This window comes from Lepisosteus platostomus, chromosome 8, assembly GCF_059453375.1.
Source record: "Lepisosteus platostomus isolate fLepPlt1 chromosome 8, fLepPlt1.hap1, whole genome shotgun sequence".
Classification (NCBI taxonomy): Eukaryota; Metazoa; Chordata; class Actinopteri; order Semionotiformes; family Lepisosteidae; genus Lepisosteus; species Lepisosteus platostomus.
This window is the reverse complement of record NC_142618.1, coordinates 23,327,246-23,354,034: the sequence shown is the minus strand read 5'-3', so window position 1 is coordinate 23,354,034 and position 26,789 is coordinate 23,327,246. Positions and strand designations below refer to the sequence as shown.

The window sequence follows — 26,789 nt, the reverse complement described above, 5'->3', positions numbered from 1 at the left end:
ATGTACATGATCTACTGCAGATAGAACACCTGATTGCCAGAACCGTGTTAAAAGGTTATAAAATTATAAGGTGTTAAGAGATGACTTTGCAAATTATGAATATAAGTTTTAGAATAACTACATCTAAGAGAGAGGTAAGAGATCACTTTATTAGCCATATACAATTTCTTGCAAAATGATTAATGAAAGTTTTTACACGTTGATTACTTTAAATTTCAAATTTGATTACTCTGTTTATTTTATGCTAAATACTGGATTTCACAATCGTTTACAGGTTTCTGCACCACAATTGTCAGCATTAAAATATGTCTGTTGAAAACCTATATATTGGCTGGGAGAAAATAAAAAGTCCAGAAATTGCAAAATAGAAACCACCACTTTGGAGGTAGATTTGTTATCTGAATAAACAAAAACTTTGCCCTTGTGGACTGTGTGCTTTGAAGTCAAATATTGTATTATACAGTTTTTTGACTGCACCATTTTTTAAAATAGGTTTCTGCATTATAAATTACTGTTTGATCTCTGTGTTATATAGTTGTCATATTGAGCTGAAATTTGTATAAGAACTGTAGATTTTGCAAACTTGGGATTTTCTGTCAAGCTGTGAGGCGATATCTAGTTTAAACATGCATTATTATCACTGAAGTGGGAAACTGTTTTGCAGTTTTTTAATGAAAATAAGACTTCCTAACAGTGTTACAATGCAAGTTAACTTTAAGTTAATGTTTAAGCAGACATTCAATTGCAATGGCTGCTTTCCCTCTGTCCGAATACCCGGACTCTCACATGCTGTACATCTGAGAAGTTCAAAAATAACCACTATTTGTAAAGTTTCGCTTCTGAGGTGGGACTCATAGTGTGATCCAAGAATGCTAAAAGCACTTGCAGGTGTGTTGGGGAACTTACAGTACAAGCATCAAAGTAGGAATAGCTGGGAGCTCTACGTTACTGAAACTGGAAGGAATGGGGACCACGCTCTAGATATGATGTGCGGGCTAACTTGGAGCTTGCTTTGTTGTTTGGGACAGGGGAGAAGAAAGGATGGCATTGGTTGCCAGTTAACAAATAAAACCAAGGTATTCACTCTTGTTGTTCTCTCTTATTTTCATCTAGCTAAGTATTTTTTATTTATTCAAGACATTAATTCCATGGGGACATTGGATTTAGTTTTTGATACACAGGACTAATGGGTCCATTTTGCATTGGAACATATGCAGGCTAAAAAAAAAATACCTGTTTAGATCCTCTGCAAAGACGAGATAATAGATATTGCTACAGTATTTTACAGGAATTTTATTTGAAACAACACGTCTGAACAATGCACTAGTGAACAATGCTCTCCTGAAAAATGCTATGTAAATAAAAATAATTTTCTGGAAGGTTGCATGTAACCAAGGGGATTTGCATTCCTGAACCACTCACAATCAGAGGCTCTACACATGTTTTTTTATGTATGATGTATACATAGTGATTTATAACTAAATATTAATGTTTATCAGTTTAACAGTTTTTCAGTTTAACAAAATATGAAAGGGAGACTGTTCTTAGTTGTGGATAGTGAACAGTTTGGAAAAAACATGAAAAATGTCCCCACAGGTGCATTTGAACAGTGCAGCTATTTTCAGTCTTTTTCTTTCAGGGAGCTTGTTTAAAAGCCATTTAGTTTAAAGTCTCTTACAGTTAAAGGTTTCAATTCATTCATATTATTTCAAATGAGTTGGCATGTTTAGTTGGCATTCTAATTTTTTTCTGTTTCCACTACATTGGAAATTAAAGTTCTAAGAAACTAATTAAATTCATGCCTTAAATATCATAGGGTGGCAGCAAAGCATAATGGTAAGAAGACACTGTTGTTGATCTATTGTCTGGATAATGCTACTAAAACCAAGATGGGCTCTTTTCGATGAGCTACTGTTATTTTGGTATGAACCTGATATTTATTTTCCTTTAGTCATCTAAATATATATGTATACGGTAGATTGGGGAATATTTCTGAACATTTTTGCAGATATTGCTGCTGTTAGGTTAAAATGGAGAGAATTATACAGGGAATTATTGGCTCATCGCATGCAGATAAACTCCACAGTTTGCATGTTTTACTCTAAATTATGTACTGTAGTTTAGACATCTAATGCTATCAGGGGAAGTGTACTCAGACTCTTCCTGTGGTGTTCCTTTCTGTGAAATTACAAAATGTGTATTCACATTTTTTTTAACTTAATATTATATTCAAAACCAGAGCGCTCAAACTAAATAGCTCTAAGGATGAAAAATGTTATAGTAAACGTCAACATAAACTACAAGGAAAGAAACTAAAGTATGTTTCTTGCATACATATTCAGACCTGTGAGCTTCTTCTTTGCTGAAAGCAAAATTAGCAGCAACGGGTAAACCAATACTTTTTGTCCATTCATCTTGGCAGATTTTCACAAGCTCCTGTGGAGATATGTGGTCATTCATCAGTTAACAATTAGTTCATATAAAAACAAGATTTCTTTTGTTGCAGAAAGAATATATTGAGGAGAATGCTCTTTATTACCTCTCTTGGATTGGCATCTTTGAACAAAGCTAAAGTCCTGACTTGGACTGCAGCAGTCACTAAGTTGGTAAAGTCAGATTGAAAGAAGCTGAAGAAAAAAGGAAGGAAAAAGGAATGAGCCAGCGAGCTAACCAATTAAATTAGTTGGGTACTACCTTTTAAAGTAGGAAATCAGTGATCAGTTAGGATGCCATCAGGTAAAATCTTGAGATCCACCTTTCTGGTCCCTTCTTGGTTGATCATCCTTTGGGTAATGGACAGTGACTTCTTACTCGTTGTCTTGGGTACCAGACTGAGAAGAACCAAGCTGCACCTTAAATCATAAGGAATGAACACAGTTTTACAATGTCCATGGTACAGACCTGCTTATCAGGAGTGCCGCTTTAAGCTGCATTTCTATGGTTTTTTACAGAGGCCCAGCTGCATGGTCAACGTAACAGAAAGATTATTTAGAAATATGTTCATATATGGCATATGTTTAAATATGAACACATGCCATATGTTCTGGCTTTTATGGGCTTGGGATCAAATTTCATTAATATGGTTAAAATTCTAAAAGTAAACCTTTCAGCAAATGTATTACCAGGCAACAAATATTCTTTCCATTTGGTTATTTCTAGGGGCAGTCATCAGGGATGCCCACTTTAATTTTTGTTGTTTACATTTTCTTTGAAACCTCTTGCACAGGATACTTGACAGTGTTATACCTATATCATTCCCACAGGTATTGTCTTAATATCAGTCAGCATTCTAAGTCTCTACATGCAGATGAACAGTATATTGTTATATGTACTGCAGAAAATAACCCTTGATTCTTTCCTTATCTGCTATTTTTTTCTTGTTCTATATGAGAGTATAAAATCAATAGTTCCATTATTGTGCAGTGAAGAAAGCCAGCCAATATCTGACTGTGCCACTTGTCAATATCTATCTGGATACATGTCTAATATATATCTCTCTGTTTATATCTTTTGGTACAAGATGGTCAAAAAACTGTGTTTGCTCCTGAAACACTAATCCTCTCATGCATTTCCAATCCCATATCTACTTTTGTTTTAACTGTTTTATTCCAAGCATGAATAGTACTGACATTATGTACAAACTTTCAGATAGATTAGATTGCAAAATTCTAGTAAAATTGCTTGCCCTAGATTTCTTGATATTGTTACTGTCTCAAGTGACAGGATAAGGGTCTGTTCAGCAAATGTTCCAAAGAATTCCCACCATCCTACCTTAAATAATGGGTACTATGAGTAGTGCATTTAAATTAATATCCCCAATATGTAACAGCAATTTCTTATTCTGACTTAAAAACTACAATTCAGCTCCTATAGCAAAAATGTATTATCTGTTTAACAACAGGTAAAACAAAGGGATTGGCCTTTTCTTTTTGATTAGTGAAAATATCAAATACACCTTTAGCAATGGTTATTATCTGGAATAGGAGGTTAACTGTCTCAGATGAGGCCATTTACTGGGACAATAATGGGTATTGTATGGGTATGAATTCTTCTTCAAAACACTCAAGCCATCTTTTTAACAATTAATTTCCATATTAACTCTATGTGACTGCACCTACAATATATAATCCCCTCAGTGCATAACTACTATCATTACATATTACAATATTTACAATAAAGTACAGAATTACAAACACAGTAGTAACTAAAGTACATATTTTGCCTATATACTGTACAGTATACAGTACATTATGTTAACAGGTCACTAGAAAATGGGCTAGTCTTGTCAGTGCCAGTTTATTTGGCACTTTATTTTATTACTGTATATGTGAGTTATTACTGTAATTGGTTTACATAATTTGCATTTAATAATAACAATATATTTATATTTATTTTTGTTTTGAATAGTGCTTATATAGTGAATATGCTTGTAGACTGGGACAATGTCAAGTTGGTATTTTGTGCTTTTAATAGAAATATAAAAAAGTACATTTCTTTTTAAAATAGAACCTTAGTCAAATGGAGAGTTGGTCTGTATTATGACATTAGAGTTTAGAAATTGATCATACAGTAAGTTCTCTTTGTCAATATATTCATGGCAGTGCTAAATATATTTGTTAAATTTATCAGATTGTCCTGGGTGTTTTGTGTCATACTGAACATTAAACAACTTGATTAACTCCAGCTCTTTACTTGAAATAATCACCTCAGGCAGTGATTCATTGACACCAAAGAAGACATATTACTTCTGATTTGTCATTGTGATTGTCACTGTCACTGTATATTTTTATAGATATACAGGCACATTCGAATTTAGAGGAATTTGTTGTGCAAATTTACTGAAAGAACCAATACTGTACTATTTACATCTGCAGTCAGCAAAATAGTTTTCTGGGCATCAGTCCACTTGGCACACTTTTTAAAATAAATACATTATACTTAAGATGGATGTTATGTGTTGGCAACAGATTTTGGGTTAAACTTTTGTGCTGTGTCCCTAATGTGAAAACTTATATAAACCAATATAATTTGCAGCAATTTTAGTAAAGCCTTTTAATTGACCTTTTTAAGTTTTATTATGCAGTACATTCATTGAATATTTAGTTGTCAAGGCAGTGTGCACAGATCTGATTTTTAAATGTAACGACATCTTTTAGAAACAGATTTAGCCTTCAGCTTTTTATTTGCCAGTTTTACAGTGCAAACACTGTAACGTAACATCATGTTTTTTATACCATTTATTGGTATTACTATTATTGTGTGATTAATTTTGGAGTTTTTTCTCAACATAATGTTTACAATAAAGGCTATTTAAAGGCTTGTGATTACAGAAAGTCTTTTAAAAAGAGAAAAAATATGCATGTACTGTAAAGATACAGAAATATGAACAAACTGAAGAGGTGAAACAGGCATTTTTCAAACTTTGCTTTGCTAAATATTTTAATATCATGATCAAGCATTTAACTTACTATTATTCATTTTTAATGTATAAAGGTTGGTCTTGTATTTTAAATAGTTTCATTGGTGTTATCTCACTGAATGTATCTCATATGAATTGTAGATTCAATACTGTATTTAAACTTCCTAATATGATAAAAAGACAAGCAAGGTTCTGGTAAAAAGATACATATCCAGCTATTCAAAATGCTCTACTGGTTAACATCCAAAAGATACAGTTATTAATATTTGACTAGCAGTATTCATAAGTAGTATTCAATAAGTATAAATTCATAGATAGGGCCTAAAAATGTTGATTCTAAACCCTTTTGCTGTCACATTAACTGGCACCCAGACAGCTAGTGTGGAGTTACTCTTTGTACTGAGGCCTATATAACATGAATGTATGAATTGCTTTATTTGGCATTATTTTATGCAATTTAGGTACTGCATCATTTGCTAGCCTCAGCATTACTGAGGTTTGTCTGCTGTCTATCTGACATCTATGATGTCAAGTTTTGAATTAAGGCAATTTTACACAGGTACAAGTGATGTTGGACAAACAGATGCCTTACAGACACCCCTGCACAAATACAGAAAAAAATGACATATACAAGGATATTTTGGACTTCTAAGCTAAAAGTTAAAAAATTAATTTCAGGGTATAAGCTGACATGCATTCATCCAATGCTTTACTCCATCTTCTCACTTTTTACTTTTTTCTGAGATATTATATTTGTACACCTAAGTAATTCCACAAAATGTAAGAACATTTGAAAATAAGTAACATTTTCCTTTTAATGGAAATGATAGAAAAATGCACCATATGTAAAATCTCTAAATTCTTTTGGACTCATCTTACATCTTTTTGTTTTACCATTCCCTATTCCTGGTCTACTGTACCAGCTGTCAGCCTTCTATTAATTACTAATGTATTTCTTTCAATATTAACTTTTGTAATAAGTAACACAATGGAATTGTATAAGACTATGCTCCAGACTTGATTTTATTTCAGTCTCATCTGAAACATTGCACTGTGGATCAGATGGTTTAGGAGGATTCCCTCCAGTCAATCATATGTGTGGTCATTAAAAATCCCAGGGCGTTTCTCGAAAAGAGTAGGGGTGTAACCACGGCGTCCTGGCCGAATTTCCCATTGGCCCTTACCAATCATGGCCTCCTAATAATCCCCCTCTATGAATTGGCTACATTACTCTGCTCTCCTCCCCACTGATATCTGATGTGTGGTGAGCGTTCTGGCGCACTATGGCTGCCGTCGCATCATCCAGGTGGATGCTGCACATTGGTGGTGGTGGAGGGGAGTCCCCATTACCTGTAAAGCGCTTTGAGTGGAGTGTCCAGAATAGCGCTATATAAGTGTAAGCAATTATTATTATTATTATTATTATTATTATTATTATTGTTATTATTATTATCATTATTATTATATTTGCTTATTCTAGGAGAACAGCACATATGACTAATCCTTAGACCCTGTTGTAAACAGCTTTAAACACGAAACCCATACCACATTTTCTAGAGGTTACTGAAACACCAAAGGAAAGTATAAAACAGGTGTTGTGATCTAGTGGTAGTCACCACGCCAACCCTTAAATGATTGTGTTCTCTGAAAATCGATAATTAACACAATGTTTAACAACCCGAATTCAAGATATTGGAGAGGTTTATCTGCGTGAATAAAAATCAGGACTGTTTAGTTTTATTACAATAAATGATTTATTAGGAAAAATAATCCAAAAAAGGCTTATGGAAAGACATGAGGAAATGGTTGTAAAGTGGAGAATTAGAAAAGTGAAAGCTGCTAAGATACTGTATAGTACAACTATACAATACCTATACAGTGCCTATACTATCCCTGTCTGCAATTTCCCTCATGGGATCAATAAAGTATCTATCTAAGTGCTAATAAACTCAAATTCTAAATTGAGGCAAAAGGCATGAAGCTACAGTAAATTCTTATCAAGATAAACAATTTATACATCACTGGATGTGATAGACTGTATGAACTGCAAAAGACTCACTTATAAAAACCATGATCAAGTGCAAATTACTCATGAAATTACTGCAAAAAGAGCTTAAACTAAAACACAGGAATGCAAGGAATCAACACAAGGAGACAATGGAGAGTGACTTTGAAACAATGAACTCCAGGAGGTTGTGGCAAACAATGAAAACAGTCACAAACATTAATTCTTCAAAGAAGAGCTTCCATACAATGGATGATTTGGCTAAAGCAAACGAGCTGAATTACTTCTATCTGAGGTTTGAGACACAGGACTTCTCTGGTGCATGTGACAATATACAGTCTTAGATACTATTACAGCTGACAGTAGTGCTGGTAGGCTTGTAATAAGTCCACAGATGACCACACAATCTTTCAGGCACATATGTGCAAAAAAGGCATCACTGCCTCTCTGCACAGAGGAATTAACACCAGCATGGTGTCCTATCTTTCAGAAGTCAGTTGACTCTCACTCTGTTCCAGCGCTGTGGAAAAAAGCAATAATCGTGCCAATACCCAAAAAGCCCTGTCCCTCAGATAACAATGACTACAGGCCGGTAGCACTGACGTCTGTTGTGATGAAATGCTTTGAGAGGATTATGGTATCCATGCTGTGCTCAGAAGTGAACGCTGTACTGGATCCATATCAGTTTGCATATAAACACTGGCAGGGCACCAATGATGTAATCAACAGCATAATGCATCTTGTTCTAAAACATCTAAAGGACCACAATGCCTATGCTCGGATGCTGTTTGTGGACTTCAGCTCTGCATTTTGTGATTTTGTAACCTTAATTTTGTGACTTTTGTGATTCTTGTGATTTTTGTGAGCTCACAGAAAAGACATTTCATTGCCAGCGACTACTGCTGCACGCTCTATTGTTGTGCATTTGACAAATAAACTTTGATTTGATTTGATTTAATACGCTGCAGCCCCATCTATTGATAAGTAAGTTGAAGCAAATGTCCTTTAACCATAACATTATAAGATGCTACCATTCATTTTTAACAAATCGCACACAGTATGTCAGGGCCAACAAAACGCCATGGCTGTGGACAAAAAAGGGCTCCTTATGACTGACATTATTCACTGTGTCCTCCAGGAGTGAGAATATCTGTGTTTGTTGAATCTAAATCATATAGGCTTGGAATCAGGGTCTATTAATATGAATAATGTCTTAATTACCAACCCTGAAGCAATGCTGCTAGCAAGCAGAACCTGTTACTCTCAAGTTAGTTTTTCAAGGGACACTTGTCAAAAATGCCCTAGTGTTGTTTTGTCTCTTGATCCACTAGCTCAATGTGTCTGTTATTCTTATATTTCTATCCATCATTGGTCTGTGCTGATGTTATAGTGTTTCCCAATCCCTGTCTCATCTCATTTTTTGATGACTTCACTGCCCACAAGGGTATAGCATTAACTTGTCCAAGTCCACATTTGTACTATTAAAGTTTAGAATTTTAACATTATAAGATGGTACCATTCATTTGTAACAGATCGCACACAGTATGTCAGGGTCAACGAAACTCTTTACGAGTCACGATCCATTAGCACAGGTGCTCCTCAGGGCTGTGTGAGCTCTCCAGTTCTGTTCAAATGGTTGTACAAGCAGTAGTCAAAGCAACTTCATTTTCAAATTCTCAGATGATACATCTGTTCTTGGATTAATGCATAGAGGTAGCAGCACATCTGTATAGATGTCAGAAATCCAAAGGTTTATGCAATGGTGTGACAACAATCAAAAAATAGTTTTCGATCCCAGAGCAGTTGGTGATCACTCACAGGTAGTAATCCACAACAAACTTATCACTCAGGTTGATTCATATAAGTTCTTAGGTGTACACATAGGCCGTAACCTGTATTGATCTACTCATGTTGAGAGTGTTTGCTCCAAAGTTCAGCAGTGCTTATATTTCCTGCTAAGACTAAGAGTGTTTGGGGTTACAACAGAAAGTAATGCTACTCTTTTACAGTGCTGTAATCGAGAGCATTATCAGATATGGTATTTCAGTGTGGTTTGGTAATCTATCAGTTCATTTTAAATCGCAAATTACCCGCCTCATCCAGACAGCTATGAAGGTCATGGGAGTGAAACAGCACCACTCCCTGCAGACAATCTTTTAAAAATCCATAATCAAACAGGCAGGAAAAATTTCAGATCCTTCCCACATCCTCAACTCTGAATATCAACTTCTTCCTTCTAGCAAATGTTTATGGGTTCCCAAATGTAAGTCAAACAGATACAAACATTCCTTTGTTCCACTATCCAATCCAATGCAAATGTCAAGGATAAAAACAATTTTGACTCTTACAACCCACTCGAGTGCAATATGTTTTGTGATGTGTTATAAATGTTACATGTTGTCATGTGTTATACTGTACATGTGCAATAGAATGATGTGCAATGTTTTTCTTCCCTATTTTTTTGCATTCTATTTAAATGTACAGGAGTGCTAGGTGTCCATAAAAAAATTCTCTCAGGAGACAATAAAATCTGACCTTTTCTTATCTTATTTTATATCTTATACTATGCCTATCAAGCACTGAACTGAGCACAAGGTAAATGTGAACTATTCCTTTTGGAAATTCATAAACTAGAAAAGCTTGGTGTGTTCCTATTGCTTATGTCCTGCATAGTAGGCATCCCCTGATCCGTGATGATTTGTCATTGCAAGGAGCATTGTGAACCGTCTTGGGTGCTTATCCGGTGTTGCTGTAGAGTGCAAGTAGATGAATTGCTGGCTGAATAGGATGGTCATTGAATATTGTATTTTGCTTCCCTGGTCCAGTTGAGCTCTTTGCTACTTTCTCTCCTAGGCGATCTGGTTTTCCTGGGTTTTGTTGTCCTGTCAAAATATTCCCTACCCATCCTCCAGAACAGTGGTTCTCAAACTTTTTGGACCAAGTACCACCCCTAATCCAACCAAGTACAAACTACAAGTCATCATCTCATAGGAACCCCAGAAATTCTCAATGACCAACATGAGCACGCGTGCACACACACTCACACATACATATAATAAATATTATAATAATAAACTTTGTTTGATATAGTGCCTTTAAAGGTGGCTTCTTAAAGTGTTTTACAGAAAAAAAAACAGTAACAACAACAAATAAAAATAATAAAAAGCACCATTTCAGTGAGAGGGGTGAGCCTGTTTAGTCGAGCAAAGCAGATGTGAATTAATTTTTTGAGCCTTGATACAATTCACAACAGAGTCTAACAGATTTTAAATTGTCAGGCATTTTCTTGATGGCAAAGGTAACGCAGTGGATGTTGCAATGCATCCATTCATTTCTGGAACAATCTCTCTAATTCGTGCAACTACACCGTTATGTCAGCTTGTCATTGCTCTAGCACCGTCTGTACAAACTCCGACACATTTTATCCAGTCGATGCCATTCTCTTCGATAAATTCATTCAGAAGCTGAAATATGTGCTCTACTATAGTTCCTGTTGGTAGCGGTTTACAGAACAGAAAGTCCTCACGGGACGTACCCTCAAACTGATATCTAACGTAAACGAGCAAATTAGCCAAATCGACTACAGACTCATCTAATTGCAGTGAAAAACATCTGCTCATCTTAATGCGCTCTATCAGCGTACTTTTGATATAATCATTCATTTCAATAATTCTATGAATGACTGTGTCTTTCAGGGGGGGCAGCAGGTCGAGCTGTTCAGCAGCTTTTTCTCCACACATAATAATGTGGGACTTACCTGCTTTAGCAATCCACAAGCTTGCGTTTTTCTACGTTTCCGTTTTTATTTCCGTATTTATTTTAAGTTTTATTTCATGCGCATGGGAGCAAAACACAGAGACACTCGGTGTATTTTTCTCAAATTAATTTAGACCAGTTCTTAAATATTTTCTGTTATCTATCATGCTTTCCTGTGCTCACAAGATTACCAACATTAATAGCTTGTATTTCTATGCATTCCTGTGTTTACAATGTTGGCATTGTTCCAAAATCACGCACATTCTCCTACCTCCCTATTTGCTGGAGATACAGTAGCTTTTTTAAAATACAATTGGTCACTTAGGTCCATAGCACCCATTCCTGGTGGTTTAGAATTACAGAGTTTCTCTTGTGTCTACTGAAGTATTAGCGTGCACTGTATCGTAGTACGTAGGCTGCGTATTCGACATGTATTAAAATACAAAATATGAAAACCCGTCCCGATTTTTCAGCGCACACAACACAGTTCCAGGGTCATTTGGCGTACCACCTGGCGGCACTCCACTGCAGGTACGTGTACCACCATTTGAGAACCACTGCTCCAGAACAAACAGTAACTTTCAGTCTTCCGAGACCTACAAGTAACTTTTTGCAGTGTTCATTTGGTCACCAGTTTTTGATTTAGTCATAGTCTTAGTCAAGTTGACTCAAGTGTCTATTAGTCATAGTGACTTTCTAGTCACCCACTTTAAATTTAGTGTAGTCGACTAAATTTTGACTATAGTTACTTTTAGATGACTAAAACAGAATTAGTTTTAGTCACATTTTAGTCAAGCAGTTTTAATTTTATTAGGAAATAAAATGTATAAAACATAATTTTAAAGAAAAATTTAAACACATCTGATAAGAGTCTGTTAAAAGGCACAAGTCTTTGTTGCACAATCTGCACAATCTAAAGTGTATTGATCTCCAGAAAGGCCAGATATCAAATACTGTACATGTAATATTTGTGCAATGAAGGGTTATCAATACATCATATGACTCTTTGCTAGTAAGAGGATGTATTTTGGCACTGTAAATAAAAATTCCAAACTTTTGTATAATGTTTTTTGTAAAGTTATTTTTCAGAGAAACTTTTTTCAAAGTTTCAAAGAAATACTTTTAGAAATTTGTTTCACGGTTTATGACAATACTGAATTTGCAATAATTATAGGGGAATTACTGCATGAGTTACTTAAAAATATTAAAATCGGACAGGACAAGTAATATTATATATACATTCTTTAACTCACTTTAATAATATTCATAACTAGCCCTGCTGAAAACATAATATTCCAGTTAAAAAACTACCATAGCTTAAGAGTAGTCTAAGTGCTTATGACATTTTGCTAGTATCATGCAAACAAAGTGACAGGCCTGTGCTTCAGGTGTGTTACTGTGCTTTCACTCCACATTATTCAGAAGAAATAAGTAAGTAATACATGCCTGCATGTGCTGTAAGATGTTGGTGTTACAATAATATGTTCTCGATTTGCTCAATATCCAGACAAACTAAATTTAATTAAACAAACTACATTTAATTAAAGAACATTCTTATAGCAATGACATGTTATGAAATGCACAGTATACTTTTGAATAATTTTGAAAGTCATATACAATATGAACAAAAATCACATTTCTGACAGACCACATGGCGTTTGACCAACCATCTTATTTATACAGCACATACATCTCATTGTTTATCTGGGTGCCAATCAATTAAGAAACAATAAGAACATGACATGAGGTGTGGAAAAGATTGGTTGAAAATGTTAGACAGTTAGAAAACAAAAGAGAAGAAAGAAAACCGCACACCCAGATACTTGCAATTCTTGCACATTAATAGTCTGAGGCACCGCATTGGCTACCTACAGCCATCACCCTGGAATTGTACCTGTTACAGCCAGTCTGCAATTTATCAGACATAAAGTAAATAATAATAATTCCTTACACTTTTATAGCACTTTTGTGGACACTTCACAAAGTGGAGTGGACACTACGGGGACTCCCCTCCACCACAACCCAACTGGACGATGCAATGGTAGCCATAGTGCACCAGTATGTTCACCACACATCAGCTATCAGTGTGGAGGAGAACAGAGTGATGAAGCCAATTCATAGATGAGGATTATTAGGAGGCCATGATTGGTAAAGGCCAATGGGAAATCTGGCCAGGACAGGGGCAGACACCCCTATTCTTTTCAAGAAACACCCCGGGAGTTTTAATGTCTACAGAGAGTCGGGACCTCAGTTTTACTTCTCATCCGAAGGACGGCACCTTTTTAAAGTATGGTGTACCCGTCACTGGGGTGAGCGCCCCCTACTGGCCCCACTTACACCACTTTTACCAGCAACCGTAGTTTTTCTCAGGAGGTCTCCCATCCAGGTACTGACCAGGCTCACATCTGCTTAGCTTTAGTTGGTTGCCAGTTTTGAGTTGCAGGGCAATATGACTGCTAGCAAATACACAGTAAACTCCATGTGATTAAATTAATTTCAGTATGAGTTTGAGTAAAACAGCTCCTTTCGTCTCATCTAAATTCATTAAAAAATACAAAGCAATTTAGTCCATCATCGTCATAGTGGTTTATTTTCATGAGTGCTTCATTAATTAAAAAGAAAAACAGTTTTTCTTGACATTGACGTTGACATTATTACCGTCATAATTTTCATTGACTGTAATAGCTGTTTTCTTTGCTTGCCTCAGACAAAGACATTCCAAAGTCTTGTCTTCCGGGGTGCTAGTTGGCCAATTGAAATCTGAAATTTGCATGTCTCTCCTTCAGGAATTTTTATTGCTTCTGTCAGGAGAGACAGGATAATGAAGACATCCAATACTTCGTGCAGTCTTTTATCAATAAGGAATGAAAAATGGTATATTATTGGCTCAAAAATCTGATGTCCTCTACACGCAATGGGTTTGTACCTCATTTAGCCACTAGAAGTGTGACCTGGTATTCCTTTCTTCAATCGATGAGGTTGGATCATAATAACCTATTCTCTAAATTTTAAATCCTTTCAGTAATGCTTATTGCAGTCAGAATCTGACTGCTTTATCTGTTTTATTATAAATAATTTAAGACCAAACAAGTGATATCTACGGGCATTTGATTAGATATCCCTTTTGTCTTGAAGTTTAATGCTGTTCTTTTGAGTATAACCATTTGTGATTTCTTCATTTAATATCAACATAATGGTACAACATGGTGTTTGTGGTACACAAGGTATATATATGGAAGATTTTAAGGTATGTTTGCCCAGTTTCTTAAAACTGAATCTTAAAAAATTCCTTTTTCGCATTCCCAGCTACATAGTAATCCTATCGAATCTCTTCTCTTGACCTAAGAATTAACCAGGACTACTTTGTTTATGGCCAAATGTTTTCATGGCAATGTCTGTGCAACTCTTATCTCGTCTTGAGAGATGGGTTCACAGTTCTTATAGCCTTGTGGAGCCACAATGAATTACAAATCCTCCATTATTCAGAAATGTTCTATGTGGGGAATGGATACAAACTTACTTGTTACCAGGAAACAAGCATATATACCCTAATATCAGATAATATGACTTACAACACATTTCCCTATACTGTATGTGCCTACTCCGTAAGATAATCAATAATTTTGAGATTAATTTTGGGAAGGAAACAGAACCTGCACAACTGATAGGGCAATGGTTGTGGTTATGCTGTTTTTATAGACATGTGTAGTTAGTTGTCCTTACAGTAGTAAAATATGATGTTTTGTGTGAAATATTAAAGAGATTATGCACTGTGGCATAAATGCATCTCATTATCCCCATTTCCCAAGACACCTTCATACTGGTGCCAGAACTTTTAATGCAACATGTGCAGTCAAATCCTGGATACACTTCACCATCTTTCAGGCATCTGTGATCACTAAAGCTGGATAACCCAGACAAGCTGCAGGAAAACTAACTATGGCTTATTAAAACAGTTGATTAACTTTTGTCTATCTTCTGGATAAAACATGAAACCATTACCTTCAGAGTGTTTATTGAAAACATCTCGGTATACTATATTGCAATACATTCATCCCTCAATTTACAAACACCTACAGTAATTTATGAATAAAACAACACTCCAACAAAGTTGAATTGAAGACATCATGCAATTAGTTTGACCTCCCACTACAGTCACCCACAACACAGCTCCTGTGTTTTTAGGAGTGTCTGCGTTTTAGAATTTTTTCACACTACTTTATTTTGTTGACTACTGTAGTAGACTAAAATGTATAATTATCATGGACAAACAAATGTTCTTACTCTGATGATTCATTGCTCTGTTAGGGTAAAGCAAAGTAATATTAGGTAATTTTTGGAGTGTGAGAAATAGAAGGTCTTACAGTACATGTAAAGTAATATGATTATTATTTATACATTTTCACCTTATAAACAGTTTACATATGAATTATATTCAGAAGTTGAGGGGTGGGTGAATTGTTTTCATTTATTTCCAATAATGCTGACCTTACTAATCAAAGTGCTGGGTTCCTACTTACAGTGTATTATTTCACTAAAGCAAATTTGGTGCTACCACAAAAGATGTGTAGACACTGGTAGAAATACTTTATCCTAAAAAGTATTCTATTATATATTCCATGAATGTCTTCAGCTATTAAGATTTAAGACTACTTAATGTTCTTTGAGTACAAGTGCTGATTTGTGGTAGTTTTTGAACAGAGGGAATGGGGAGTATTTTGTTTTCTGATTGAATGCTAAGAAAAATCCTTCCCCACTTGGCTTTGTTAAACAGGCTACCATGTGATAGTTACTATGGTGTCAAGTGATTTGTTTGGCAAGCATTTTATACTGAAACTACTGTACCTTCAAGCAAACATTCTACTTTGACACATTTGAATGTTTCTACTCCTTCACATTTTAATTTATTTTCAATCTTTATTTTATTTTAAGGTGAAATTAAATCCAGGAAGTGATCCAGATGACGAGGGGACTAAAATAAGTGTAAGCACTGAAATATAAATAATTGTGTTTTGTAACTATTATAGAACAGACTCTAAAATATCTGTGTAAATGATAATTACTTGTTTTATTTCTAGCTCTCTGTTTTGCCATGTGTCATACAGCACCAAATAAAATTAATAATACTTATTAATTAAAGAAAAACATTTGACTAAATTATGACTATTTTCATTCAGATATTTGTATACTAGAATATTTAAATCTAAACGATACATGGAATCATGGAGTACATTAGTATTTAATCTGTTGTTCTATTCCATTGCAGCTGAACCTAATAGAACAGAATGGTATTCTCAGAATTTCAATGTAGTTTTCATGATATCATTAGTCATAAGCTGAAGTTGTTTGTTTTATTAATTTGTGTTTACATTTGTATGCATGTGTAGAAGTCAATAAATGATAAACTTGAAATCTCATAATTTTGAATATTATTGTATATATGCATGTTATACAATAGTGTTATAAAAAATATTTTTTCAGACATTTCTCTAACTTTTAGAAATGCAGTGTAATCATCTTTCTTTTTGTAGCTCTATTTCTTACACCGATAATACAGTAATGCTATTTGTTGAGAAAATGTTTCTTTTTGTATTTGTGCAGACAGTAAGGGTTCAAGGAAATGACATTTCCCACAAGCTACAGATTTCCAAAGTAGGAAAACAAGATGAAGGTTTGTATGAATGCAGAGTAACTGATGCCAACTATGAGGCACTCCGGGAATACAAGGCTCAAGCGTATCTTCAAGTGAACAGCACTAATCGCCTACGAAACCAGCCAGTCAAGAAGACGGAACCTTTGCCTCTGACAGATAAAAAGCCAAGAAAAACGAATATGTCAGCTGCAGCTGATAATGGAGTGAGTTCTGAGAACCAACAACTTCACTCTACCTCTAGCTCTCAAACGACGGCATCCAAAATCCTAAAACACAGTCCTGGTTCAGGTATGAATTTTCAATCAGAAGTAACTTTCTAGCTGTATGTACAAACCATATTAATAACATCTCCGTACCCAAATAGAATTTTCAAATTCCTGAAAAACTGCAAGTCCATTGCTGCACATACTGTAGTTTACAACAATGATTCTTTTGCTTTCCCAGTTTTAAATGTGTTATACAGTATATCCAACAATGAAGCCTCAAGCATCATTTAATTTCTGGTCAACATATGCGGCATAAACAGTTTATACTGGACTTAGAAAATACAGGTGCTGAAAACTATCCATTCCAATTGCAGAATAGCTGGTTGGTATTTTTAGTAATACATATTTTTATGTGGAAACTGCAACAATAATTTCAGTAAATACAATAACATCTCAATTCAATAACAATATTACTAAGCTTTTAATAGGTAACATTTCATACCAGTTCTTTTCAGGAAGGTGTGAAAGCCATCTTCCTATAGAACCAACATCATTGTATGCAACATACTGTAGAAGCAATATATAAAAATAAAGCCCTTTATCTATCTTATCAAAGACAAAATGTCTTATATCAAACAAAAACAAAAACAATTACTGTAGGTTATGACATATGACAGCTTTTTTGTTCAGAGATTTAGCTATATTTATCTAATGCATGTTATGTTAATATTGAACAAAAGTATATTTATTCACTAGAGTATACTTTATTATACAGCAAAAATCAGTAAACTTTCGAGTTTAACATAGACTATACACTGAAATACTGTGTTTTCTATTCATTCCCTAATAAACAGTTACAGGGTTCACGGAGTTGAAGCTTTGATTTTGGCTTGTTTCAAAGCTTAAGTGGTCAGAGGTCAGTAAAAAAAGTGCTTTAAATAAACATTAATTTCCTTGAATAAACGATTTTGCATTATTTTTACAACTGAATAAAGTAAACTCTTATACTTTACTTAATACTTAATACTTTATCGCTGAATGTTGTGGACTCCCATAATTCAACTACTTGAAAATCTTCCAAATTGTTCTTTATGTAGGAGATTACCTTCAGTATGACATTTGGAGTCATGTTCACAATGTCCATCCATTGCCCACTACAGTCTCCAGTTGTTTCCATGTTATCCCTTTATCCATTTTATTTTAAAGTATATTCTATAGATAGTTGGGTGTTGTCCTGTGCCATATTGTTCTGAGTCTCCTTCATTTCCTTCTTGCATTTTCTGGTAGTCTACAATTGCTGGCAGTACTCAACAAACGGTCTAATCCATTTATAATAATTCTCCAGATATTCATGTCTTCTCTTTTAGATTTATAATAATAATAATAATTGCTTACACTTATATAGTGCTTTTCTGGATACTCCACTCAAGGCACTTTACAGGTAATGGGGACTCCCCTCCACCACAACCAATGTGCAGCATCCACCTGGATGATGCGACAGCAGCCATAGTGCGCCAGAACACTCACCACACATCAGCTATTAGTGGGGAGGAGAACAGAGTAAACCAATTCATAGGTGGGGATTATTAGGAGACCATGATTGTTAAGGGACTATGGGGCCCCTACTTTTTTCAAGAAACGGCCTGGGATTTTTAAGGACCACAGAGAATCAAGACCTCGGTTCTACGTCTCATCCGAAAGATAGCGCCTTTTTACACTATTGTTTCCCTGTCACTATACTGGGGCATTAGGACCCACATAGACCACAGGGTGGCCCCATAGACCACCCCTGCTGGCCCCACTAACCTTTCAGCAGCAACCTTAGTTTTTCCCAGGAGGTCTCCCATCATGGAGAGCAAGCTGGGGTATGCGAAAAGACAAATTCCTAATGCAAGAAATTGTATAGGGTTAATAAAGTGATGTTAATAAAGTGATGTTATCCAGGTACTGACCAGGCTCACACCTGCTTAACTTCAGTGCCTTGCCAGTTGTGAGTTGCAGGGTGATATGGCTGCTGGCAAGTTAAGTGTGAAAGTGCACTTCAGTGATTATTCTGCCTTCTTCATTAATTTTTCAATCCTTATAAGTAATTCCTGGTATTCTTCTAAGTCATTTATGGCAAATGCATCTGGTTTCTGAATATCTTTCTTAGGTGTTTATGTGTAGCTATGGCAATGATGATACCATTGTGCACACTCAATTTTGGTTCATGTTTTTAATTAAGCTTTCTAAAAGAAGTGTTTGTTGACTTTCCAATTTTTATTCTTACTTCACTGGAAGCGGAATCATCTTAGCTTGTTTATCTGCCAAGATATGTGAAGATTTCCCCCTTCTCTAGCGTTTTAAATTTAGAGTTCTGCCTCTACTTCTCCATCTGCCAGACTCTTACATTTGTTTACATTGAGCCTTTAACCTTTGCCATGATATTAGTAAAATAAGGTTGGATAGTTTGGATTATTCAATTTCAGACCATATTTACCATTTTCACACTGCTTTAAAGTGTTTTACCCTCACATTTTCTTGCTTTTCCTGAGTTTCCAGGAGTTTAACTCAGTAATGTCTGCCTCAGAACATTGTAGATTTTTTATGTTGTTTCTCCCTCCCTCAGTTAATTTTGGAATGAAGACGTGGATTTCTGGATTTCTGCTTCAACAATATGACTGGGTAGCTTATTTAATGTCCTAACACCCTTTATACAAAGAAGTACACCCTGTTCTCAGATTGCAGTGTATTTCTGCATAGTCTACATAGTTTCCATGTGACCTTCAGTCCTTATTTTACTGTTAACTCTGAAGAATGTTACTAGTTTAACTTTGTCAATGCTTTTGAATTATCTGAATACATGGATCAGAGACCCTCTTCCCAGTCTCATTCTGTATTCGACCATATGAAGAAACATTCTTCTGAATGTTTTTATGTTGGAAGAAAGAATTATGAATGCTGATTGTTGTGATGTTGCCAGCACTTAATTCAAGAATTCTTTCCTGTTTTACATCAGCCATTATCCATTTTTCCATTGCCTTCTGTCTTTTCTAATCAAAGTCCCCTCTAACCAAGGCATGATCTTAGTTTGGTATTTATTTGATGAATCAGCATTTATTTGATTTCTTTATAGAATCTTTCTTTGTTATTTTACTTGGCATTGTTAGTGTATACTCTTGGTCTATGGTGTACTTGATATGTTGAGATTGGATTCCTGCTGTAAGTATAATGTCTGAAACTGTTGCCAATTCATTAGTGATTTCTTGACAGTTTTATTCATAATTCTCCCTACACCTTTATTGTGTGTTTGTCTAATTGAATATATAACTGTTTGTTTCTTGTGATGTTATCACTTCATCTTTTCGTCTAACTTACCTAACATGTTGATTTTTAATTTCTGCCCATTTCACTGTGTCGTATTGGAATGGCATATTCTTAATATGCCATTTGACTTCTGTGAGTGATTTCTGTAGTCAAGGGATTTTTCAAGGTGATGGGAAGCTGCCCTTTCAGTCAACTCTCCTCTTTTTTGTTTTTCTGGGCCCATGACTGGCCCAGTAAGATTACATGACAACTGCACTTTAAAACATAGATTCCTTTGCCCTTTTCAGAAGTAATTGTCAATAAGAAAACATATGAAATCATATGAAGTGATTGTTTGCCTAATTTACCCACATAAGAGAGGACTTACCCGATATAATCGGTACTGAGTGTGAGACATGGTGTTTCTAACTTTGACAGAGGGGTTTTGCATAATAATTATTTAGCTGATTTGTTTGATCTTTATAAAGCATGAAGTGTTGAGTTCACTTGTAATTATCACAAGCTGTGTTCTCATCCTTCTCCTCCTCCTCTTCCTACTACTACTGTTATCTAAGAACGTAAAAAAATATATAAATCAGTAAGATTTCAATTACTATATTTCTGCTGAAAGCTTTTAATTTATAAATCAGATTTTTTGAGTGTGTGTTTCATGCATATCAATTAACACAGAATTATTGTGAAAAAATAGATTTTTTAATCTTTAACATGCTCACTAAGTACCGTAAGGAGTTTTGTTTTAATCTATTTCAGTATGATGTGTGTCTAACAAGTATATGCATTATAATACAAATACATCAACTGTATTTTAATTAAAAATGTAATGACTTTGCATCAAAAGTGTATTAAACATGTAATTACAAGAAAATTCTAATAGGACAAATTTGATTACACCACAACCTTACTTGGATAAGAATAAGTAGTCTCTCTTAGTTTCATGCTGTGAACCTTAGTAACATTACACCTACTCTTAAAACCTTTATAAAAATGTGCTTCTTTACTGCTACATTTGTATGAGTGTAGCATAAGGTTTATCATGAATTTATTCATATAAGTAATAACATTAACTTTTATGAAAAATGAAAAATTGTATGGTATGTTTCTCTGTTTAAATTAAAACACTCACCCTGTTGAACAGTACAGAATGTAATTATTATGAATATATAACCATTACCTCATAATTAATAAATTAATAATTAGATCACTATATTAATTAATTAAATAGTATCAAAATAATATATTAATATTTATCATTGATAATTGAATGATTATGAATGGAATGATTAGACAAATAATAATCACTCTTTAATTTAACAATTACATATACAGTACATCTCATTGAAATTATTTTTCCCCTTAAACTTAGCCAACACACTGCTCTTGCCTGAAAAACAGTGCATTTATCAGTCAGGTTTTACGCAAGATGGAAAGTATTTTCTTTGATTTAAATTTATGCTGGGATTTGGTATGAATGACAAGTGACTCTGAACTATGCAGATAAGAAGAAAACAGTGCTGAACTCTTACAGTAGCTATCTTAAATTCAGGAACATGCAAAAAATAATAATAATGTTTAAAGAATAGAAAGTATTACATCATCTAATTCTGCCTTTGAAAGATTATTGTGCCTTAAAGAATTATTGGTAGAAAAAAATGTGGTATTAAAAATACATTAAAAATAGGGTTATACTGTGTTACCCAATAACTTTTTTAACATTGATAACAAATAATAAGCTTTTCAGAAAATTCTTAAAAGAGAAAGGGAAAAAAAAACATAACTGGCTATACCTTAAACCTACAATTTAATTCAATTATAAAATATGTAATCTTTTCATAATGCACCCAGACAGAATAAAATGAACAGAAACTAGAAACAGCTGAGTCCTTTATTATTTTTGCTGTACCCTTTATTTGATTGCAGCTACATCAAGTTTCGTCCAGGGTTTTTATTCCATCTTTTGTAATCTCAATAAAACGTAAACTGATGATTCACATAAACATGTAGCTTTTATTTTTTCTATAGGTTTACATAGGGTTTTGCAGAATGTGGCAAATGAGTGAGATTGTTTTGCCTGATCTAGATGTATAAATGTATTTTTGTTTTTGCTTTGGTAATTAAATATCAGTACCATATCACAGGCACCCATAACTGGACAAACATACTATAACTTTGTGTTTAGGATAGATATTCACAGAGCCACCAAAGAAAATAATAAGAGCCACCAAATTCCCTAATATTTTCATAATAATTTGAGATATGGATAAAAATGAGAACAAGATCCACAACCACAATAAAATGCATACCATACCATTACCATACATAATGAAGTAAACGGTAAAACACACCTTACAATAAAATTATGTTACTTACTGTATAAACCTGGGGAAGATGGTGGTACAGTGATTTGTAATATGTCCTTATAGTACTGGGGCCCTGGATTCAGGTCCTTGGATGCTGTGTTTACAGGGATCAGTATTTACATGAGTTTCCTCTGGACTCTTTTTTTTTTCTTACAGACCAAAGATGTACTGGTAGGTTTATTTGGCTTCTGAAGAAACTGGCCCTGGTGTGAGTGTGTGCATATTTATGTCTGTGAGCCCTGCAATAGATTGACATCCTGCCCAGAGTGTATAATGTCTTGCACTCATTGCTTGCCAGGATAGGCTCTGGCTTATCTGAGACCTTGTATTGGATAAATAGTAGGAAAACGGATGGATAAATATTAAATTTGTCATTTATTTTTAGGTTACAGTTGAAGAGAAAAATGGTCACTTTAAATGAAAAAATAGAGTAAAACATTTGTAACAGCTTAATCTTTACTGTTTTCTTTCAACATTATATCCCATTAAAAATTATATCCAAGCATTTTATCAAAAGTGGAAATAACCAAGGAAATGTTTTTCAGGGCTGGAAAATGTTTTTTGTCAATGTGAGAACGTGTGAGCTGGACGGAATTTCATCTGGGTGAAAAAAGAATATATAAATAGTATCTGCCCCAACAGTTATTAAAATAACATCAATGTTAAGTGTGAATACAACAAAATAAAGTGTACACTATGCACTTTGTTATAAACACCATCAACACAGTCATGGCATTCTCCCTCATTTATTATTGTATGCCTATCATTAGAGTCAGGAAATCAACAAAACGCTGCTGTGATTATTAAAAAGCTATTTCTTGTCAAGTTAATTTTAATATAGTGTTATAACATACAAAATGCACATTAAATCATGTCACAATACTATATACAGTACTGTATAATACTTTTTGAGATTTTTTTAGTTTTTACAGTACCATTATATTGCTTTTAGCATGCTTTGAATAATAATTTAATAATAATATGGTGTATTTGACCAAATCTTCACAGGAGTAAAGTCTCCAAGACAATTCTACAATGAAAAGTTTTGCTTAATCTGATACAAAACATGGTCAAGGTAGTTTTTTTTAAACACCTTACACTATCCTACTGTAAAGATGCACTTGCTTTCATTTGCTATTTTTAAAGATACAATAAGTACCTCATACAGAGTGTTACAACATAAATGTGCACTATTGTGTAGTTACGGCTTGGTGCAGCTGCCTCACAGCTGTTGTGTCCTGGGTTTGATTCTGGCTTGGGAAGACATGTACCATGCATGTACCATGAGGTGGTGTTCTGTCCAGTGGATCATCCAATTTAGCATATTATGCTTCCAGGATAGGCTAAGGGTTACAGAAACATTTACCAGGAATATGCATATTTCCATTAATAGTTGGATATTGTTTAGCTCTTGTGTTTGACTAAATAAAAAAAAAACAGTTAAAAATAAAGAACATCACAGTATATAGCAAAATAATCTCACATCTGGTTTTGATTTTCTTCTTTTTCATGGTCATTCATTCTAAATGCAATTTAATATTTATTACAAATATAACAATACCATGTTGATCAACTCAATTAATCTCTGATTTTCCATAAATTGCACTAGAATCTCAAAGGTATATGTCCAATTTGTTTCTCTGTTTTCTCAGTAATCATTGCATTCTTTGGTACTGAAATTCATAAGCATATTCATTTTTTCAGACTTGTCTTTTATACTACAAGTTCAAGTTCTTCAAATCTTAAAGAGTCCCAAAGACACAGAGAGAAGTAAAAATGCAAAGGCCTACAACATGCTTAAGGCACTTCAACATGATTAAATAAGTGTGAAATTCCATGGTCTTTTTTTTCCAAACGCTTAAGTGCTTAGGCTAGTTTACATACAGCAAGGAATGCCACTTGTGTTTACTGTTCTTTTCCAATCTTATCCTTGTTAGTATAATAATTATTTCATTTTGGTATGAGTATATACAGTATTAACATTTGCCTTTTTGAAATAGTATAGAGCAGTCGCTTAAGCACATACTTTATTTAAATGTCACATTTAAAATGATGTTTTTCAAGATAATAATATACAGTATATGAGTGCATACAACTTTGGCTGTCTCTAAAAAGGGAAGTATATTATGCAGAATATTAAAAAATATGTTACAGTATATAATACAGAAAATATTTTGTGTACAGGTTTATACTATTGTATATACAGTATGCAATGCATAAGTATAATTATATATCAGCTATCATGTTGATACTTTTTTCTGCTTAAACAACAATTGTGTAGTGTATAGAATTTAAATTATAAATTAAATGCGAGACTGAGAGGAAGCTTACCCTACTGCAAATGACTTGCATCTGAACTATCAATGATTTTACAATGGACTGAGAAAGGTTGTATGTGTTATTTATAGTGCATGCTAAGATAGCCAAGAGCACCATAGCCAAGGTGCTAACATATTTTCAACATGTTAGTAAATGTGTTAACAGTGGCCTGATAAGAAGCATTGCAAATCTGCAAGATGAGCGAATATCTTATAACTTCTTTCGCAGGTACGAGGATAGCTACAAGCTACGGACTTGCTGTCCTGCTTCTTGTTTGTGGCTTTGTGAAGGGTGCCTTACTATAGTTTTAAGTGCTGACTTTTTCCAATATCACTTTCTCTTCTTAAAGCAAAGAGAAAATTGCCTGCTATTTCCACGGAGCGGACAACACAGTTGACCCTAACTTCCAACCACCTCTCTGCACCCAATGCATTCTAATTATCCACACAAGAAGCACTTTTATCAAGGCAAGAAAGGAAGAGAAACTCTTGTACTGAGCATCCATTTACAGTAAAGCTCTTATGAAACAACTGGAACTACAATTGTCTACTTAAAATATTCATGACTTCTCACAAAGACAATTTTTGCATCTTTTTTTGCAGTATATTTACCTTCATTGTGACACCGTGTGGAGATTTTGGGGTAAAAAAGTCTGTATTTGTGTATTATATATTTAAATGTGTTTGATTTGGTTATGCATTTACCTCTCATGATCCTTTTAACTTTGTATTGCTTTCATGAAATGTACCCATTACAGAATTATCAAATGCAAAGATGTTTTTCTTTTTCTCTCAGTAAAATGAAAAAAAAAAGAATATGTATAGTGATTTGAAATCAATTTTTTTGCTGATTACTTTATGCTTTAATGTGAAATCTTTTATACAGTGTAATCTGCAGTTACAATACAGTATCTGTTTTCTTGCAGAAAAAATGTATAAATGGCTGTCATCACACAATCTTTGTTTGGGTCATTACTTGACAAAATAAATTTAAACCCCTTTGTTCTGATTTTATTACTGCAACTTATTTACAATGTTTTAAGAAAATGGTCATAGTGAATTTAAGTTCTGGATTGTTTGTCAGATGTACTTAAGTTACTTTGATTATTGAAGATGTTGTTTTTTCCTATGCTGCAACTATCTTCATCCAATATTTAGATTAATGAAGAATAAATCTGCAGAGTCATTAAAATACTCAAAACAAGATAAAACAAGTTTGTAAAATGGAAGAAAGTTATGCTTCCAGTCATAGTAAAAAATGATACCTGGTAATATTGTTATAATTATTTGTGAGGAGTGCTTGTTGCTTCATTCAAAAAACAAATTAAGAACATCTGTCACTATTTTATATTGATTAAACACACAGAGAATAGCCTGTCTTTGACTTTTTCCATTCCATTTTCCATATATAATGTTCCTTGCCAAGACACAAAAAATGTTTATTGTCCTGTTCTTCTGGAGAAAAAATAATTCTGGAACTATTTTGTTTCCTCTTAAACAGTAGGACAAATGACACATTAACATTTACCTTGTGCCAGGTTTTGGATTTCAAAACTTACATGTGGTTTACTTGTGTTGGTAGAATTTAACCAACATGCCTTTGCACTGTGACCATTTGTTTGCATTTGAAATAGTGTTATTTCCTTTCATGTGTCTTATCTCTTTAACGGGTAATGGGTTGGAGTTCTTTGGACAACCTAGTTTAAAATGTTACTTGTGATGATTTTTTGAGAAATGATACACATAAAGGCAAACATTTGTAAATCTAA

The 26,789-nt window shown here is 34.2% G+C and overlaps 1 protein-coding gene across 2 annotated transcripts in view; it reads left to right on the top strand.

Annotated features, from left to right (window-relative positions):
- Nucleotides 1-26,392, top strand: part of vstm2a (V-set and transmembrane domain containing 2A) — a 57,756-nt gene extending 31,364 nt beyond the window's left edge. Inside the window, exons 3-5 of one of the 2 annotated variants that reach the window (XM_088642927.1) lie at nt 16,113-16,163; nt 16,782-17,121; nt 25,250-26,392. In XM_088642927.1, the coding sequence (XP_088499053.1) occupies nt 16,113-16,163; nt 16,782-17,121; nt 25,250-25,326 (468 nt within the window). In that variant the 3' untranslated portion in view covers nt 25,327-26,392. The remainder of the gene's footprint in view (nt 1-16,112; nt 16,164-16,781; nt 17,122-25,249) is intronic. The other variant, XM_088642926.1, reaches the window with a different exon arrangement.
- Nucleotides 26,393-26,789: the final 397 nt, after the last annotated feature.